The sequence below is a fragment of the Amblyraja radiata genome, chromosome 21 (genome assembly GCF_010909765.2).
Source record: "Amblyraja radiata isolate CabotCenter1 chromosome 21, sAmbRad1.1.pri, whole genome shotgun sequence".
NCBI classification, from domain to species: Eukaryota; Metazoa; Chordata; class Chondrichthyes; order Rajiformes; family Rajidae; genus Amblyraja; species Amblyraja radiata.
This window is the reverse complement of record NC_045976.1, coordinates 9,756,511-9,776,978: the sequence shown is the minus strand read 5'-3', so window position 1 is coordinate 9,776,978 and position 20,468 is coordinate 9,756,511. Positions and strand designations below refer to the sequence as shown.

Below are 20,468 nucleotides of genomic sequence, written 5' to 3'. Positions count from 1 at the left end.
AATTTTACTACATACACTGAGGAAGCACTACAGAAACACCGAACTATCCTTTCTCCCACACCACTGGACTCAATTTCATAGAGATAGATTTCTTTGTAGTCCACGACTATGAATAAGTGGGTATTTAAGCTAATAGCCGATTACCAAATGGATTAGCAAAAGTGAACTAAAAACTCAGACATGCTCTCCTGTTACTGTGTTGGCAGGTTGATTGGACATTGTTAGGGGGGGTGGGAAATAGTTACAGATTCATTAAATGCAGTGCTTTTAGAACATACAACAGTACAGCAACGGAATGAGTCCTTCGATCCACAATGTTTGTGTCGAACATGATGCCAAGTTGAACTGATCTCATCTGCCCCCATCCCCTGCACTTCCAGGTTCCCATCTAAAAGCCTCAAATGCCACTATATTTTCCACCTCCACTGGCAGTGCGTTCCAAGTACTCAACACTAAAAACTTGCCCCGCACATCTCCTTTAAACTTTACCCTCTCATTTTAAAGCTATATCCTTATAGCCATATCTTTCACATGGACACCTCCAACATAGGGTGGCACAGCGGGTAGAACAGCCACCTCAGTGCCAGAGACCCGGGTTCGATCCTGCCCTCGGGTGCTGCCTGTGTGGAGTTTGCATGGTCTCCCTGTGACCGTGTGGGTTTTGTCCAGGTTTCCTCCCACATACCAAAGACGTACGGGTTTGTAAGTTAATAGGCCCCCTAAATATGAGTGCATGCAAAAAGTGGGATAACATAGAACTAGGGCGAATGAGTGATTGATGGTCGATGTAGATTCGGTAATATTAACATTGTGTAATGATGGATATATTCCTGGCAGATGAAAATTTAAAAGTGTGAAATGAACTGTACTTACAATATTGCCAAAATCCCACACAGAGCAATATATTTATGTATCTGTTGTGCTGCTGCAAGTAGGAATGTTGTTCCGTTTTGGGGACCTATGACAATAAAACACACTGGACTCTTAAGGCATACAATTTAAGATAGGCTGGTGGACTTGGAGGAAATTGATCACATTTAGAGACTAGTTGAACTTGTGTCACATTTGGCACCGACACTGGGGGCCAAAGGGCCTGTACCTGTGTTATTCCATGACATCATGGAATTCTGTGCTTCCGAAACATAAAAACTGCCGCATTTCTTACCCGGAGAAGGAAGTTTAACCTTGACAACGCTTCTATGAAAAGGTCAGCCCCTTTATTTGTAAATTCATATCTGCCAGCTATGAAGAAGAAGAGTGTCTTTTCCAAATTGAAATCCAAGTGTCTGGAATTTGAAAAACAACAACAACACATCCTTAAAAATTCAAAGCAACTGAACAAAAACCATCTTTGTGTTCACAACAGGAATCTACACTCTTATATTTGCACTATAACATCAACAATAAGGGGACAATAGTTTCAAGGAACACACACGTTTTGTTTTGGCATATTTTTCAGGTCATAGGATTTCGTAGAATACCAAGAGTTTGATTTTGTTTTTAAACTCGGGAGAGCTCTTGGTAAACTTGCATAGTGGGACAGGGCCTTAACTCAGTGGGTCAGGCAGCATCTCAGTAGAACATTAATAGATCACGTTTAGGTCAGACCCTCATTCAGATTGGATGGGTTGGTGGGGAAGGAAGCTTGGAGAGGGGGGTAGGACAAAGTGTTGCAGGTGGTAGCTAGACACAGATGGTGGGAGGTACCAGAGATGAAAAGACAGAAGGTGCAAGACAAAAGGGTTGAAGAGTTGCAAACCGTGAAGCCAGAAGGAGGGATGTGGGTGGAGGGACAGAAGGAGAGAAGTAGGTGAGTGCACGTGGAGCACAGGGAAGGGGGGGGGGGGGGGGGGGTAACGAAATGGAGGCGTGGGGATGGTGACATTCCCTCCGAGCAAATGTTCAAGACAGTTTTGGAAGCAATGCCTCAAGATGCTCGTGTCAGTGCCTGCAGTGAGCAGACCGATACAAGGTCATAAGTGATAGGAGTAGAATTAGGCCATTCGGCCTATCCAGTCTACTCTGCCATTCAATCATGGCTGATCTATCTCTCCCTCCTAACCCCATTCTCCTGCCTTCTCCCCATAATCTCTGACACTTGCATATGCCAAGCTTAATCAGATGGAGAGACAGCTTTCCCAACTCATGTTTTCATTGGGCAATAACCCCATTGATTACAGGCCACAGACCTGCAGATACAAAAGTCCTCGCATTTGGTGGCAACACATTAAAATGCAGTAAAGTGAAGATGCAGCAGACAATACCCGTAGAAGTGTCCCCGAATAAACTCTTGGATGCGAGACTTGTATAGGGCGTGAAGGTTCTGAAACTCGTGCATGGCGGAGAACTTCTTGATGTTCAACCCATTAGGTGTGATCACATCTGAAAAAGTAGTGAAGAAACAGAAAATTGCTGCATCTCGCAACCAAACTCACAAGGACAAATACCAATTGATGGAGATTTGGGGATCTTCATTGAGATAGGGGTTGGAGAAGAGGGTGTCCTCCATTCATATGTCGATCCTATCCATATGAATATATTATTCCACAAGCTGTTCTTTGGAAGCTAATAGCTAATATAACAGAAAGATTGACAATAGACAATAGGTGCAGGAGTAGGCCATTCGGCCCTTCAAGCCAGCACCGCCGTTCATTGTGATCATGGCTGATCGTCCCAAATCAATAACCCGTGCCTGCCTTCTCCCCACATTTTTTTTTTACAGCAGCATAACACATCTGTGGCTGCTATTCCAATGAACAGTACCTTGCTTTACATTTTACAAGCAACAATCTATAAAGACTATTGTGGTCAGACACAATGATGGAGTAACTCAGCGGGTCAGGCAGCATCTCTGGAGAACATGGATAGGTGACGTTTCTGGTCGGAAAACCGTTTCGGTTCTCCAGGGATGCTGCTTGACCCGCTGAGTTACTCCAGCATTTTAGCTTTCCTTGGTAAACCAGCATCTACCATTCCTCGATTCTGCATGCATATATTGTAGCTGGATCCACATCTAAATGAACAGTCCAAATTTTAAATCAACCATTTCAAAAATTAATTCCCCTCTAGTTTGAATGTTTCTCCATCAGTTTTTACATTTTCTCCAAAAACTCAGATTTAGAATAGTACAAAACAATTATGGAACCACAGAAACATAGCAAATTAGTTGCAGGAGTAGGCCATTCGGCCCTTTGAGCCAATACCGCCATTCAATATGATCATGGCTGATCATCCAAAATCAGTAGACCATTCCGGCTTTTCCCCCCATATCCCTTGATTCCTTTAGCCCCAAGAGCTAGTTCTAACTCTCTCTTGAAATTGGCCTCCGCTGCCTTCTGTGGCAGAGAATTCCACAGATTCATAACTCTCTGGATGAAGATGTTTTTCCTCATCTCAGTCCTAAATGGCCTATCCCATATTCTTAAACTGTGACCCCTGGTTCTGGACTCCCCCAACATCAGGGATTTTTTTCCTGCATCTAGCCTGTCCAATCCTTTAAGAATTTTGTATGTTTCAATAAGACGTGCCTCTCATCCTTCTAAATTCCAGTGAATACAAGCGCAGTCGACCCATTCTTTCATCATATGTCAGCTATACGATGAGTTTTGATCATGATACAAGAAATTGCAGATGCTGGAATCTTGATTCGAACACAGACTTATAGAGATTGGGTTCTTGGGACTGCTGCTAGCTTTGCAGCTGGATATAAAATAATATGCATATTGCTAATCCAAGGGTTATGAATGCCATGACTTTACACAAACCAATTTTACATAGTGATATAAGGATATCAATATGTGTATTATTTCATATCCAGCTGTAGAGCTTCCAGCATTCCCCAAAACCCAATATCTTTAAGATGTGCAGCCAAGGATATCATCAGGCATTCATGGGGCAGGGTAGATAGGTTAAGTAGGCTTTCCAGCATGTACCTCCTTTGCCCTGACTCTTATGCACCCTACCTGGGTTCCCACCAATTTCTCTCACAATCCTACCTCCTCCCTCCTTTCCCTTATAATACCCTCCTGTCTTAACATTTCACTGCTCTGCTCTAATCTCACTTTGTCCTTGCCTTCCTGTCCTTTGTCCAGCCATCAACCCCCCCCCCCCCCCCGCCACATGTATCCACCCATCACTTGCTCATGCCCCGACCTCTTTTCCAGCTTGCTCTCCTTCTCTCCCACCCCCCTATCAGTCTGAAGGAGGGTCCCAACTCGAAACGTTCAATGTCAATTCCCTCCACAGATGCTGCCCGTCCTGCTGCATCTGCTTTCCTCATTAAAAAAAGGTATGGAACCAGCGCTCGAGAGAGATGGGGGGGGGGGGGGGGGGGGGGTTGGGAGACACGGGAGCAGCGAGAAACTTGCCTGGCTTTTTCTTTATCATGTTCTCTGCCTCAACGGCAGTGATGGCGGACACGGTGGTGAAGACGTGGGCACAGTGCGCGCTGGCCCGCTCCATGCAGTAGCGATGGTAGATCTTCCTTTCCCCTGCTTCCCTGTCAACGTCGAACTGTTTCACAAAGAGACAGCAGGTTGGGACAGTGCGAGTTCAGCGAGTCATTTAGGTCAAACAGTTTTCTTCCACCCTCCAAGAACACCAAGCATTAAACGGCAGTGTGGTAGAACTGCTGTCTCAAAGCCAGAGACCCAGTTTCGATCCCGATCTCGGCTGCTGTCTGTGTGGAGTTTGCATGTTCTCCCGGTGACTGCATGGTTTTGGATGGAATTGCTAACTTTCAACCATGAGAAAGCACTGGTGGCAATAAATGGTGGATGGCAGAGGCCAAGCAAAGATGACCGAGGAGAAACAATCACAAAATGCCTCAGACATTGCACGTCACCCCCCTCCCCTCCTGCGTGTGTGGGGGGTGGTTAGTGTGTGTGTGAAGCCGCATCAACCCCCACCCCCCCTGCAAACGCGCTTTGGGGAAACAGACCCAACAGGTCTGCACTTGGTCTAGTAAATATTAAAATCTCTTCAAAGAGCACATTAAACGCTGTCTGTGTGGAGTTTGAATGTTCTATGACCGCGTGGGTTTTCTTCGGTTTACACCCACATTCCAAAGAGGTGCAAGTTTGTAGGTTAAATGGCCTCTCAAAATTGCCCCCTAGTGTGTAAGGAGTGGATGAGAAATTGGGAAAATGTACAACTAGTACAAACAGGTGATCGATAGTCAATGTAGATATGGTGAGCCCGTTTCAATGCTGTTTCTTGGAAAAAAATGTTCTACAAAACAAAAGTTAAACCATGACTTATCATGGAGGAAAAATGATCAAGAAACATCTTATAACCTATGTCTTATCATCATTGAGGAGAAATAACTTACAAGATCAAAGTTTCTACATCTGCCAGACCAAGCGCAGGCTTGGCGATCGCTTCACCCAACACCTCCGCTCAGTTCGCACTAACCAACCTGATCTCCCGGTTGCTCAGCACTTCAACTCCCCCTCACATTCCGAATCTGATCTTTCTGTCCTGGGCCTCCTCCATTGCCAGAGTGAGGCCCAGTGCAAATTGGAGGAACAGCACCTCATATTTCGCTTGGGTAGCTTACACCCCAGCGGTATGAACATTGACTTTTCTAATTTCAGATAATCCTTGCTTTCTCCCTCCTTCCCCTCCCCCGCTCTTCCACAGCCTACTGTCTCCACCTCTTCCTCTCCCCCCCCTCCCCAACATCACTCTGAAGAAGGGTCTCGACCCGAAATGTCGCATATTCCTTCTCTCCATAGATGCTGCCTCAACCGCCGAATTCCTCCAGCATTTTTGTCTACCTTTGATTTTTCCAGCACCCGCAGTTTTTTTCTTAAACAGTGCTTCTTATTCAGATCTGCACTTGTAATTCTGTAGCCATTATACATTAAAATCAGATTTGACAAACTAACATTTACTTCAAGATCAGATGTCCTAACAAGGGTCGTCCTGACTGCAAGAAAGGTCAACGAGACCCAAAAGACGAGTTGCAAAATGCAGCCGTTTTCTGTAGCGGTCTGCTGATTAAATAACACAGATGAGCAGAACCCCAGGGGCCAGTGTCCTCTACAAACGTCAAGTTCAAGGGATCAAGTAGGAAGCTTTCCCTGTCAATGGCAGCTGCTGAACGAACAAAACACGTGGTAAAAACAGACCAAATGCCCAAAAGCATTTTGGCTTCCAAGATAAACTGCTTCCACATGCAGAAAAAGTCTTTGTTTAGTTTAGAGATACAGTGTGGAAACAGGCCCTTCGGCCCACCGAGTCCACACTGACCCCCGCACATTAATGCTATCCTACACACACACTAGGGACAATTTACATTTACACTAAGGCTACAAAACCTGTACGGCTTTGGAGTATGGGAGGAAATTGAAGGTCTGAGAAAACCTACGCAGGTCAGGCAAGAATGTACAAACTCTGCACAGACAGCACCCATAGTCAGGATCGAACCAGGTTCTCTGGCGACGTGAGGCAGCATCTCCACTACTGTGCCACTATGCTGCTTTCTTAACCATCTTAATCCCAATACTTTCAAGGGACAAGCAACCAAATGCAAATTCCTCTAGCTATTTGCTATTATAATTTCCTCATTTTGGTTCCTTTTACTAAATGCATTATCCTTTTTAAATGAATGTCAACCCTATTTGTCACCATTTTGCCCAGTTGATGGACATCAGCCAGTGATCTACAACCTTCTACTTTATTGCCACCATGGTCAATGTTTGTATCTAAAATAAAAGTGAAAGTGCTGGAGTAACTCAGCAGGTCAGGCAGCATCTCTGGAGAATTTGGATAGGCAACTTTTGGGGTCGGGACCCTTCAGACTTTGATACATAGAACAGCACAGCAAAGGGACAGGCTCTTCAGCCCACAAAGTCTGAGCCAAGCCTGATGCCAGGTTAAACTAATATTTTCTATCTGCATGTGATCAATATCCCTCCATATCCATCTGCCCATCTTAAGGCCTCTTAAAATGACCATATCCGAACTGCCTCCACCAGTTTCTTTGCTCTACCCACAACGATTCTACATCTTCTGATCCTATGTCATCCCTTGACAAGAATTGACTTTCATTCTTTACCAACAGAGTTACCCCACCCCCTCTGCCCACATGCCTGTTTTTTTCAATAAGGCGGGTAACCTTGGATGTTGGATGTTCAGCTCCCAGCTCCAATTCTTTCAGCCACATCTCCATGATGCCCACAATGTCATACCTACCAATGTCTAACTGCGCTATAAGCTCATCCACTTTGTCCTACACTGCGTGCATATAAATATAACACTTACAGTTCAGTATTCACTATCCTCCTCTCAAATTGGTTACCATTTTGCCTGACCTTGGACCCTTCTCCCATTAAAATGTTACCCATTACATCAGTGGACTTCAGTAACATCCCCTGCCCTCTCCTTCCCTTTAATTTCATCCATATATCTGTGTACACTGTGGTACTGTGGCACTTGTTATGTTGCTGCAAGAATTTCATGGTTCCATTTCCCGGTAGATATTAGGCAGGCACAGAGGACGAGCTGGTAGAGCAACTGCCTCAAAGACTGATTCCTGGGATGGCAGGACTTTCATATGAAGAAAGACTGGATAGACTCGGCTTGTACTCGCTAGAATTTAGAAGATTGATGGGGGATCTTATAGAAACGTGCAAATTTCTTAAGGGGGTTGGACAGGCTAGATGCAGGAAGATTGTTCCCGATGTTGGGGAAGTCCAGAACAAGGGGTCACAGTTTAAGGATAAGGGGGAAATCTTTTAGGACTGAGATGAGAAAAACATTTTTCACACAGAGAGTGGTGAATCTCTGGAATTCTCTGCCACAGAATGTAGTTGAGGCCAGTTCATTGGCTATATTTAAGAGGGAGTTAGATGTGGCCCTTGTGGCTAAAGGTATCAGGGGGCATGGAGAGAAGGCAGGTACAGGATACCAAGTTGGATGATCAGCCATGATCATATTGAATGGCGGTGCAGGCTCGAAGGGCCGAATGGCCTACTCCTGCACCTATTTTCTATGTTTCTAAATCGTCAGAGAGCTGGGATTGTTCCTGACCTCGGGTTCTCCCTGTGACCACGTGGGTTTCCTTCAGGTGTTCCGGTTTCCTCCAACATTGCAAAGCCAAGTGGGATGGTAGATTAATTGGGCACTACATTGCTACTAATGTGTAGGAAATGGATGAGAAAATGGGATATCATGGAACTAGTGGAAATGGGCGATTGATGGTCAGCATGGACTCGGTGGGCCGAAGGGCCCATTTCCATGCTGTATCTCCAAAGGAGAAACATGACCATTCAACACCCTTGACCTGACTCTCGAACTCAAGAGGTAAAATTAGCAGTTCCACCAACGAGGAAGATTTGTGCGCTGTCCTCCTTGTAAGCATGCCAAACCTAACTATTATAAATAGTTTAGCAGCAAGGCCCTAATTACATGGGGTCAGGTCCACCAGGCGGGTCACTGTATTCTCGCATGCCTGGCATCAAATTCCCAAAACAGATGTGCTATTCTGAGCTCTTCTATAGGATTCGAGGAAGTCCTCCATGGAAAACAGTGCAATATTCCATCTGAATCCTAGGAATCCTGAGACCGAAGAAGAAATCAGGAACTGGAGCAGACCCCTCTTCCCTACCATTCACTACGACCATGGGCCGATTTACCCCGGGCCTCGTCTCCTCCGTGTGCATTCTCCAAATATCAAGAGATCAACGTGGCCAAAAGCAAATGTTGCTTGCACTGAGAACGGAGAGTGTTGTAGACTAGTGGATCTTGGAATGCAGGTAAAAGTGGACAGGCATACAAATTCCTTAATCATGCAAGTATTTAGCTGTCTTCTCGTAAGTTCACAAGTTATAGGAGCAGATTGAAGTCATTTGGCCCATCAAGTCTAATCCACCATTCAATCATGGCTGATCTAGCCTTCCCACTCAACCCCATTCTCCTGCCTTCTCCCCATAACTCTCAAAACCCACACTAATCAAAAACCTATAAATCTAAACATTAAAAATATGGAGTCATCCTCTCCCTATACACTAGGGGTAATTAACCTACAAATCAATACATATTTTGGACGTGGGATGAAACCCATGCAGTCACAGGGAGAACGTGCAAACTCCACACACACAGTCAGCACCCGAGGTCAGGATCAAACCCGTGTCTCTGGTAATGAGAGGCGGCGGCTCTACCAGTTGCACCACTGTACCACCCAGTTATAAATTTCAAAATCTATCTTGAAGTTGCGGTGGTCAGTCCATTCGGAGGCTTACCTTGTCTAGCCGGTTGTAAAAGTCAGTGTTGCCCGCACACAGATACCTGCCCAGCAATGTGGCGTGGGTGGTGAAGATTGTTGCAATAGGGTATTGCCGTATTCGGCTCAGTATCAGTCCCACGCCTGCTTGCCATTCATGAAAGTGGGCGATGATTTTTGGTTTGTCTTCAAACTGATCAGCAAGCTGCAAAAAAAATAAATCAAAATAGCACAACCATTGAATAAATTCTCTATAAGCAATCCGAAGATACAATGCAGGAACAGGCCCTTCGGCCCACCAGGTCTATGCCCACCAGTGATCACCCCATACACTAGCACTATCCTGCACACTAGGGACAGTTTACAATATTTTGCAGAAGCCAATTAATCTACAAATTGGTAAGTCTTTGGAGTGTGGGGGGAAACCCCGAGCACCCAAAGAAAACCCACGTGGTAATAGGGAGAATGTACAAACTCTTTGCAGACTGCACCCAAGGTCGGGATTGAACCCTGGTCTCTTGTGCTGTGAGGCAGCAACCCTACCCCTGCGCCACCGTGCTGCCCCTTCGTAGAGAACAGTATATATGTTGACTCCAATATTACATTTACGTTAGTTTACAAAACTCCCCTTCAAGGACCACTCTCAGTAACTACAGAAAAAGAAGTACAACACGACGGAGCTATAAGCAAAGGATAGATACAAAATGCTGGAGTAAATCAGCGGGACAGGCAGCATATCTGGAGAGGTGACGTTTCGGGTCGAGACCCTTCTTCAGACTGGCGTCAGGGAGAGGGAGATACATAGAGAAGGAAGTGCGAGGTGTGAAAGCTTTAAGCAAGGCTGATGTACCTCTTTCAAAAACAAGGCGGTCAGGGATCCGAAGATTAAAGCATCGTTTGATTCACCGTCGTGATGTGGGATGCCGATTTGGCAAGCATCCCAGAACTCGCCCTTCCACCGGTCCAGGTTCCATGCCGCAGAACCAATGTCAAACAGCAGCACATACGGGTTGCCGTCAATCAGCCATCTGCCAAAGCAAACCTGAAAACAAAGAATGCAGGAGATAGCGCTTTGGATACGATACCAACAAGTATTTTTTGTCGATGGTTTAGTTTTAGTATTACCACATGAATTCCCAATGATTTGCTGAGTCCTGTAGGAACGTTTAACATTTTAATCAGGCTCAATGGTTATATAGCATCAGGGTAAAACTATAAAATATCTGCAGACCTTAAAAACTGAACATAACTAACAAAACAAATACATTGTGGAGTTGCAATTAAAAGACTAAAGGCAACATAACCTCAGACAAAAGACACTGGACATTTAACAAACAACTTTCACACAGAACACGCTGCTAAAAAAACAAGCTTCCTTATCTATGTTGGGTGACTAGGAGGAATAGAGCACCTCATACCTTTGAGGGGTTGTTGTTCATTGTACTGTCTAGGTTCTTATCAGTTGGTAGCACCTTCATACGATTGAAGGGATTATTGTTTAGTACTGTCTGGGATCTTATCAGTTGTAACTGAGTTTACAAGGTTTTTATGGTCACTGTTCAGCAGACCCGTTCTCAAACAGTTAACGTGTTTTTAAATTAAAACAAATTCAATTATAGACAGACTAACCCCAACAATTCTCAGTAATGCCCACCAATGGGGTAGAGATGAATCAGACAGTACCCTAGCTTGTGAAAGGATGGTTCAGAAGTCGGATAACAGAGGGGAAGATAGACACAAAAAACTGGAGTAACTCATGGGACAGGCAGCCTTCTCTGGATGGAAGGAAGGGGTGACGTTTCGGGTCGAGACCCCTCTTCAGACAGGAAGTCACGGGAAAGGGAAACGAGTGATATAGAGGGGAAGAATTTGTTCCCAAGTATGGTGGCGTGTACTTCTGTACCTTCTGCTGGACAGGAGCAAGGAGGAATGACTGAGGTGAGGCAACTAGTTGACTATGTTGGCTGCTTTGCTTTTCAGATTATCAGGTCATTAATTCGTGCCAACTATTCTGAGTTTCTAATATTGTTAACTTTGCTTTCTTAAATCCAAACTTCTGCCAAGATTTTTCCACATTACAATTGGCCTACATGCAAACTGGGCCAGATGCAAGGTCTCAACCCAAGACAACCTCTAGCATCTGTTGCCTCCACAGATGCTGCTTGACACGTTGATTCTTCCAACATATTGTTTTTTGTTCTATATTCGAGCATCTGCTGTCTCTACACAAAACCTTATTTGACTTGCTTGTTCAAAGCAACATTTCCCATCCATTACAGAAAGCTTTATTCTAAATTCCTATTATTTAGCAGTGGTCATTCATGGACTTGCTTAATTGAAATGGAAACAAATTTGATAACGTCATAAGTTATAGGAGCAGAATTAGGCCATTCGGCCCATCAAGTCTACTCCACCATTCAATCATGGCTGAACCATCTTCCCCTCTCAACCCCATTCTCCTACCTTCTCCCCATAACCCCCAACAGCTGTACTAATCAAGAATCCAACTATCCCTGCCTTAAAAATATCCATTGACCTGGCCTCCACAGCCTACTGTGGCAAAGAATTCCACAGATTCACCATCCTCCAACTAAAGAAATTCCTGCTCATCTCCTATCTAAAGGAACGTCCTTTAATTCTGAGGCTATGACCTCTAGTCCTAGACTCTCCCACACGTGGAAGCATCCTCTCCACATCATGGTGAATAAAAAGGAAACAAAAAGCCTACAGATGATAGAAATCAGAACCAATAATTGAAAATGGAAACACTCAGGTCAGGCAGCATCTGTGGAGAAAGAACCAGAGTTAATATTGATCTTTAATAGAGCTAGAAGCTAGAAATGTGTAGGAAGGAACTGCAGAAGCTGGTTTGTACTGAAGACACAAATTGCTGAGTAACTCAGCGGGATCATGAGCAGGCAAAGAGTGGACTTGACATTATGTTCGGCACAGATTGTATGCTGAAGGGCCCGAGTTCCCGAGTTGTACTGTTCTATTAATTAATGTCAAATCAAGAATCTGCAATAAAATCACAAAGAGCAGATTTTGCAACCAGTGTGGCAAAGTGCGGAGTCATGGATTTTGGTAGCAAGAATAGATTTTTTCTAAATGGAGAGAGAATCCAGAAATCGGAGGTGCAAAGGGACTTGGGAATGCTGGTGCGGGACTCCCAAAATGTTAATCGGTAGCAAGTCGAAACGGTAGTAAGGAAGGCAAATTTAATGCTAGCATTTATATCGTGGACTGGAATACAAAAACAGAGATGTAATGCTGAGGCTCTACAAGGCTCTGGTCAGGCCACCTTTGGAGTACCGTGAGCAAATTTAGGCCCCATATCTGAGAAGGATGTGCTGGCTCTGGAGAGGGTCCAGAGGAGGTTTACAAGAATGATCCCAGGTATGAGCGGGTTAGCATATGATGAGCGTTTGACAATACTGGGCCTCAACTCGCTGGAGTTTAGAAGGTTGAGGGGGGACCTCATTGAAACTGACAGAATCATGAAAGGCATAGATAGAGTGGATGTGGAAAGGATATTTTCACTGGTGGGAGAACCTAGGACCAGAGGTCATAGCCTCAGAATTAAAGGTAGCTTTTTTAGAAAGGAGGTGAGGAGGAATTTCTTTGGTCAGAGGGTAGTTAATCTGTGGAACCCATTGCCACGGAGGGCTGTGGAGGCCAAGTCAGTGGATATTTTTAAGGCAGAGATAGACAAATTCCTGATTAGGACGGGTGTCGGGGGCTATGGGGAGAAGGTAGGAAAATGGGATTAGGAGGCAGAGATCGGACATGATTGAATGGCGGAGTAGACTCGATGGGCCGGAGGACCTAATTCTACACCTATAACTTGTGAACTTGTGAACCAATTGCTTCCTCAGGTCCTGCGTAGCACCTACCCGAAATCCTTGATACCTCATGAAGTCCATCGTCTTTTTTATGGCGTAGTTGCTTGGTTCAAACACTTCCACCTGCGTCTTCACATTATGCTCATAATAGGGGCCGATCAGCACGTAGTTTTCTCCCCATTCGTCTGCCGTGACCTTTGCTTTGGTTTGTATTACAGTGTAGATCCCACCAACTGGAAGAGATAAGAAAAATCAATCTAAGCCACACACTGTTACAGTTTAGTTTATTGTCAGATGTACTGAGGTACAGTGAAAAGCATTTGCTGCGTGCTAACCAGTCAGCGGAAGGACTATACATGAATACAATCGAGCCGTGTACGGTTACAGGATAAAGGGAATAATGTTTTATTCTAGATAAAGTCCAAATAAAGATAGTCCAAGGGTCTCCAATGAGGTAGATGGTAGCTCAGGACCATTCTCTGGTTGGTGATAGGATGGTTCAGTTGCCTGATAACAGCTGGGAAGAAACCACCCTCAAATCTAGAACAAATTTGACCTTGAATCGCGCGTTAGTTGCAATGCCATTTTTTCCTGAAACCATACACATTGAAACACCACCATGTCCAATGCAGTCCTAATTTGTCAATGCCTTACTATTTCTTCACAGTCAATGGGTCATTGTCCGGGATAACAGGAGCTTCCTCATGATATTAAAAATAGACAAAATGCTGGGGTAACTCGGTGGGTCAGGCAACATCTCTGGAGAACATGGATAAGTGACGTTTCAGGTCAGGACCCTTCTTCAGTGGGGAGAATGTGGGAGATGTGAGTGAAGGGGGACCCTTCTTGCATGCCAAACATCATGTGTTCATCTTGATATACCTCAAATCTGAAAAAGGAACCCAACCCAAATGTCACCTATCCATGTTCTCCAGAGATGCTGCCTGACCTGTTATTACTCCAGCACTGTCACTGTTATTTTTTTTGTAAAGCAGCACCTGCAGTTCCACGTTTCCTCACTGGAACAGTTCAAGGCAGCACCATACATGCAAAACACGGAATTAGTACTAAGAGGCCATTCAGCCCAAGTGCCTACTACACTATTCAAGATCACAGCTGCCCTTTGTTCTGACCACCCCAATCCCTGTTGTTTACGTAACATGGAAATGTGCCATTGAGCCCTGACCAGCGAGTACCCACCCTCGTTAATCCCAGTTTTCAGCATTTGCACCTCAGTTTTCTGTGCCTCTCTGCAAGTGCACTAGAAGAGACTGAATGGAGGTTAGTTGTTAAGTACACCCTCAGTGATGCCACCTGTGCCTCAAGTTTCTTTGTAACTAGAGCTCTCCAGTGAAGTGAATGGGGTGAGGAATGACGTCTGGCATGAGTGGGGATCTCAGGAGGAAGCAGTATTAGACAATCCACTCAGCATGTTGCCCGTCGATGGCAAATGCTACAGCCTCATCTTTGGCAATGACAGACCATGTAGACCACAGAACATTGTCCATGTCAAACATGATGCCAATTTAAACAAATCTCCTTTGACTGGGTGTGATCCACCCTCCACACCCACGTGCCCATCCAAGAGCCTCTTAAATTCCACTACAGCACCCAACTCTGCCACCACCCCTGGCAGTGCGCTCCAGGCACTCACCACCCTCTGTGCAAAAAAAACAAAACAAAAATAACTTGCCCTGCACATCTCCTGTAAATTTTACCCTCCAGTATTTGACATTTCCACCCTGTGAAGCAGGATGTGACTGTATACTGTTGACCGACCTAGCCCAGATGCAAGGGGACCCAAATTATTGATCAATTCTAGCCTTCTGTTCTTCTCCCACATCTCATCCTTTGCCATCTCTTGAGACTTCCATCTCTATAAGACTCCTAACCACGTTCTTAACACCAATTGTCTGAAAAGAACACCATCATTACCCCAGGGCTTGACATCTTCCAATGGCTTCCAAATAGTAACATAGAAAATAGGTGCAGGCATAGGTTATTTTTGCCCTTTAAGCCAACATCGCCATTCAATACGGTCATTGCTGATCATCCAGTACCCTGTTCCAATTTTCTCCCCATATCCCTTGGTTCCGTTAGCCCCAAGATCTGTACCTAACCCTCTCTTGAATCCATCCAGTGAATTGGCCTCCACGACTCTCTGGTTGAAAAAGTCTTTCCTCATCTCAGCCCTCAACAGCCTTCCCCTTATGCTGGACTCCCCCAACATGGGAAACATTTTTCCTGCATCTCTTCTGTCCAATTCCTTAATAATTGTATATGTTTCTATGAGATATCCTCTCATCCTTCTAAATTCCAGTGAATAAGCTCAGTCAACTTGGATAACCACCACAGTCCTCCATCCGCACCACTGGTTGGGGAATCATGACCTGGAGAATGAAGGCTTAAGGCAAGAGTGGAAAGATCTGATAGGAACCCACAAGCCATTTTTTCCACACCAAGGGTGGTGGGTATATGAAACCAGCTGCCGGACGCAGTAGTTGAGGCAGGTACTACAACAACTTTTAAGAGACATTTGGACAAATGTCTGAAGAAGAGTCTCAAGATTCAAGAGACTTTATTGTCACGTCTCCCAGATAGGACAATTAAATTCTTGCTTTGCTTCAGCGCAACAGAATATTGGAGGCATAAATAAATACAGAACAGATCAGTGTGTCCATATACCATTGAATATATATATATACACACACACACACACACATAAATAAGCATACAAAGTGCAATAGGCTATTAAAGTTCAGATTTTGTTTGAGTCGAGTTTAATGGTCTGATGGCTGTGGGGAAGCAGCTATTCCTGAACCTGGATGTTGCAGATGACCCAAAATATGACCCATCCACGTTCTCCAGAGATGCTGCCTGGCTTGCTGTGTTACTCCAGCAGCTTTGCATCATACATGGATAGCAAAGGTTTAGAGAGATACAGGCCTAATGGGACAAACTTAGATGGGACAACTTGGTCAGCGTGTACGAGTTGGGCCAAAGGGACCATGTCCATAAGATGACACAAGAATGCTGGAGTAGCTCAGCAGATCAGGCAGCAGCATCTCAGGAGAACATGGATAGGCAACGTTTCAGGTCAGGACTATGTTGTACGATTCTATGACTTTCACTTTGACTAAATCCCACAATACTCAAAGCAGTAATCAGTGCAATACCAGCAAACCCAACCTATAACAACTTGTTCAAAGCCTTTGGACCCAGTCCTAGGAGAATGCTACCGAACTGAATAAATCTAGCCAAACGTCAAATGATGTGCAACTCAAAGCAACAGAAGGACGATCAGAAATGTTACAACCAGAAATCCACAACTGATCTACATGCTTCAATTCCCCAGTCACACAAAGGCCTTTCCCAAAGTCAACTGGCTTTAAGTTAATGAGCAACGTGTAAAGGTCAAAGGTTCGGGTAGCTGATAGCACGGACAGACAGGGGAATGACAAGGGAATTAAAAGTTAGCGAGGCAGTCTGTTAAAAATGGTCAGTATCAAAGTCAGTTATTTGACATGCTCAATTTAGAAATACAATGATCTCAGTTAGAAGAGAAAACGGTAGGCAAATAGGTGACTTTTAACCTGAAATTAGTCTGCACACGCAGGAAAATTGGACTGCCCACCGTTTTAAGGGGGCTCAGTGGCCGAAATGGATTGCTTACCTTTGTTAGTGACCTCCCAAGAAATCTCAAAGAGCATTAAATTTTCCACGGGTAAGTTTTCATCCTCCCAGACTGGGAGGCCGTTTAAAGAAGTCACTGAAAGTGACCTGACCAGAGGCATTTTGGCCGAGATTCCTTCAGATCAAAAATGGGGTGCGAATTTTGACTGCTGTGTCCTGTTCGTTGAGGAGGCTGGAGCGCTGGTTCCCTGTGGCTCGGCCGTTGTAATTTCACTGACCTGCACTGTGTGTGTGTGTGTGTGGCGGCGCCTCCCAGGAGCCGGACAATGGACTGAATCAGGGAAGGGTCTCAAACGAGGGAGGGGAAAAAAAACTTCCAACAGCTGAAACATGCCTTTATCACGTGTTTGTCCGAGTGTCCAACCCATTACCCCGGAAGCAACACAAGCGTCCCCATTAGGAACTTTAATTTCGTTTGATATCCCTTGGTTCAGGTTAGGTGCAAGTAGGGTTAGACAGAAGTGCATATATTTGAAAAAAAACCTTGATCGATAACACTGTTCGGCTATCAATCGTGAATTTAGTTACATTTGGTTATATGTATAAAAACAAATTGAGTTTTTGAATTAATTCCGATAAATTCCAATTATTAAATCTCAATGATTAAAGAATTAGCCAGCACCAGCATATTTTAAAGCCACACAGTTTTAGATGTTTATGTCTAGGAATGACATGGAGCTGATTTACTCTGTGTTTTGTCTCGTTGTGTGCTGTTTCCTTTATTAAGGAGATTAAAACGATTTTGTTTTCTCTTCATTTCTTATAATGCACAGGAACCTTCAAGAGTAGCAGAAATCCTATTTGCAGCAATGTCATTAGTGCAAAACACAAAGTGCTGGAGGAACTCAGCAGATCAGGCAGCATCTATGCAGGGAAATGGGAAGGCGACGTTTTGGGTTGAGATTCTTCTTCAGAGTCGTTCATTCCCTTCCACAGACGTTGCCTGACCTGTTGAGTTACTCCAGCACTTTGTGTTTTGCTCACCTCTCCAGCATCTGCAGTTCTTTGTGTCTGCATTAAACCTCACCCCATTTCTCCGCATTTCTGCAATTCATTTGCCCTCAGTCTTGCCCATCAACCTTCCTTTGATTCTTTTTGCCATTGATGAGTGTACCATCTGTAGTCAATTCAACAACTAGCATACATAAGTTATAGGAGCAAAATTAGGTCATTCGGCCCATCAAGTCTACTCCACCATTCAATCGTGGCTGACCTATTTGCCTCTCAACCCCATTCTGCTGCCTTCGCCCCATAACCCCAGATACCCGTACTAATTATGAAGCTGTCAATCTCTGCCTTAATCATACCCGTTGACTTGGCCACCACAGCCATCTATGGCAATGAATTCCACAGATTCACCATATTCTAGCTAGAAGTTACACCTCCTTAAAACACCATCAGTGACCATGCTTTGACCTGCAATGATTGTGTCACAGATGCCCATTATTTATGCCCAACACCACCCTCTCCCTTCCTAACATTGAGATATTTTGCAATGCAATGATATTATGTTAAACATAGAAACTTGGAAACATAGAAAATAGGTGCAGGAGTAGGCCATTCGGCCCTTCGATCCTGCACCGCCATTCAATATGATCATGGCTGATTATCCAACTCAGTAGCCTGTGCCTGCCTTCTCTCCATACCCCTTGATCCCTTTAGCCACAAGGGCCACATCTAAGTCTCTCTTAAATATAGCCAATGAACTGGCCTCAACTACCTTCTGTGGCATAGAATTCTACAGATTCACCACTCTCTGTGTGAAAAATGTTTTTCTCATATCGGTCCTAAAAGACTTCCCCCTTATCCTTAAATTGTGACCCCTTGTTCTGGACTTCCCCAAAATCGGAAACAATCTTCCTGCATCTAGCCTGTCCAACCCCTTAAGAATTTTGTAAGTTTCTATAAGATCCCCCCTCAATCTTCTAAATTATAGCGAGTACAAGCCGAGTCTATCCAGTCTTTCTTCATATGAAAGTCCTGCCTTCCCAGAAATCAGTCTGGTGAACCTTCTCTGTACTCCCTCTATGGCAAGAATGTCTTTCCTCAGATTAGGAGACCAAAACTGTACACAATACTTGAGGTGTGGTCTCACCAAGGCCCTGTACAACTTCAGTAGAACCTCCCTGCTCCTATACTCAAATCCTTTTGCTATGAATGCTAACATACCATTCGCTTTCTTCACTGCCTGCTGCACCTGCATGCCTACTTTCAATGACTGGTGTACCATGACACACAGGTCTCGTTGCATCTCCCCTTTTCCTAATAGGCCACCATTCAGATAATAGTCTACTTTCCTGTTCTTGCCACCAAAGTGGATAACCTCACATTTATCCACATTATACTGCATCTGCCATGCATTTGCCCACTCACCCAACCTATCCAAGTCACCTTGCAGCCTCCTAGCATCCTCCTCACAGATAACACTGCCCCCCAGCTTCGTGTCATCCGCAAACTTGGAGATGTTGCATTCAATTCCCTCATCCAAATCATTAATATATATTGTAAATAGCTGGGGTCCCAGCACTGAGCCTTGCGGTACCCCACTAGTCACTGCCTGCCATTCTGAAAAGGACCCGTTTACTCCTAATCTTTGCTTCCTGTCTGCCAGCCAGTTCTCTATCCACATCAATACTGAACCCCTAATTCCGTGTGCTTTAAGTTTGTATACTAATCTCTTATGTGGGACCTTGTCGAAAGCCTTCTGAAAGTCCAGATATAACACATCCACTGGTTCTCCCTTATCCACGCTACTAGTTACATCCTCAAAAACAATTGTTTGAAATACATCCCAGAAGGAAACAAAGACTTCTTTCTTTGTGGGTGGCCACGGTGGAGCAGCGGTAAAGTTGCTGCCTTACAGCTCCTGCAGCACCGCAGACCCAGGTTCGATCCCGACTACGGGTGCTGTCTGTACGGAGTTCGTACTTTCTCCCTGTGACCGCATGGGTTTTCCCCGAGATCTTTGGTTTCCTCCCACACTCCAAAGCTGTACAGGTTTGAAAGTTAATTGGCTGGGTGTAAGTGTAAATTCTCCCTAGTGTGTGTCAGATGGTGTTAATGTGCGGGGATCGCTGGTCGGTGCGGAATGGGTGAGCCAAAGGGCCTGTTTCCGTGCTGTATCTCTAAACTACCTAAACTATGATACAGCAACATTGCTGTCACTCTCTCTGTAATCCCTGTCTGCCCGAACAGTCAGAAAGCCGTCCACACTCGCACCAGGATGTCCTCATGGAGCCATGTCCACGCCAAACACCGAGATCACTGCACTCACGGCAATCGCTCCGAGTCCTCACCAGTGCAGGCAGCACATCCATCTTGTTTTTTTGGCGACCTCACATTCCCCACCATGATGGAAGGAAATAACTTATACCTTTTTTTCCTCCTTTTCTCCCGCGGTCGGGACGATCGAAACTCCCGCGATCGGGGTGATCGAAACTCCCGCGGTCGAAGCTCCTGCGGTTGGAGCTCCCGTAGTTGATCCCTAACAAAGGGCCCGCCAGCTCCACGATGTTAAAGTCGCAGTACAGACGGAGATACAATGAAAAAAGTCGCATTCCGTGGAGGAAAGAGATGAAAAAGGTTTTCCTCAACCCCCCTTCCCCCCACCCCCACATTATACAAAAACTATCAGTACACTAAAAACATATAAGTAAACACAGACCAAAACAGGAAACGAAGAAAAAGACGAGACAGGCTGTTGGCGA

At 44.9% G+C, this 20,468-nt stretch overlaps 1 protein-coding gene across 1 annotated transcript in view; it reads right to left on the bottom strand.

Annotated features, from left to right (window-relative positions):
• Window positions 1-17,071, bottom strand: part of gys2 (glycogen synthase 2) — a 38,117-nt gene extending 21,046 nt beyond the window's left edge. Inside the window, exons 1-7 of the mRNA XM_033039478.1 lie at window positions 16,742-17,071; window positions 13,120-13,301; window positions 10,077-10,268; window positions 9,246-9,431; window positions 4,368-4,512; window positions 2,265-2,382; window positions 1,166-1,286 (exon numbers count right to left, since the gene is read on the bottom strand). Coding sequence (XP_032895369.1) covers window positions 1,166-1,286; window positions 2,265-2,382; window positions 4,368-4,512; window positions 9,246-9,431; window positions 10,077-10,268; window positions 13,120-13,301; window positions 16,742-16,862 — 1,065 coding nt within the window. The 5' untranslated portion in view covers window positions 16,863-17,071. The remainder of the gene's footprint in view (window positions 1-1,165; window positions 1,287-2,264; window positions 2,383-4,367; window positions 4,513-9,245; window positions 9,432-10,076; window positions 10,269-13,119; window positions 13,302-16,741) is intronic.
• Window positions 17,072-20,468: the final 3,397 nt, after the last annotated feature.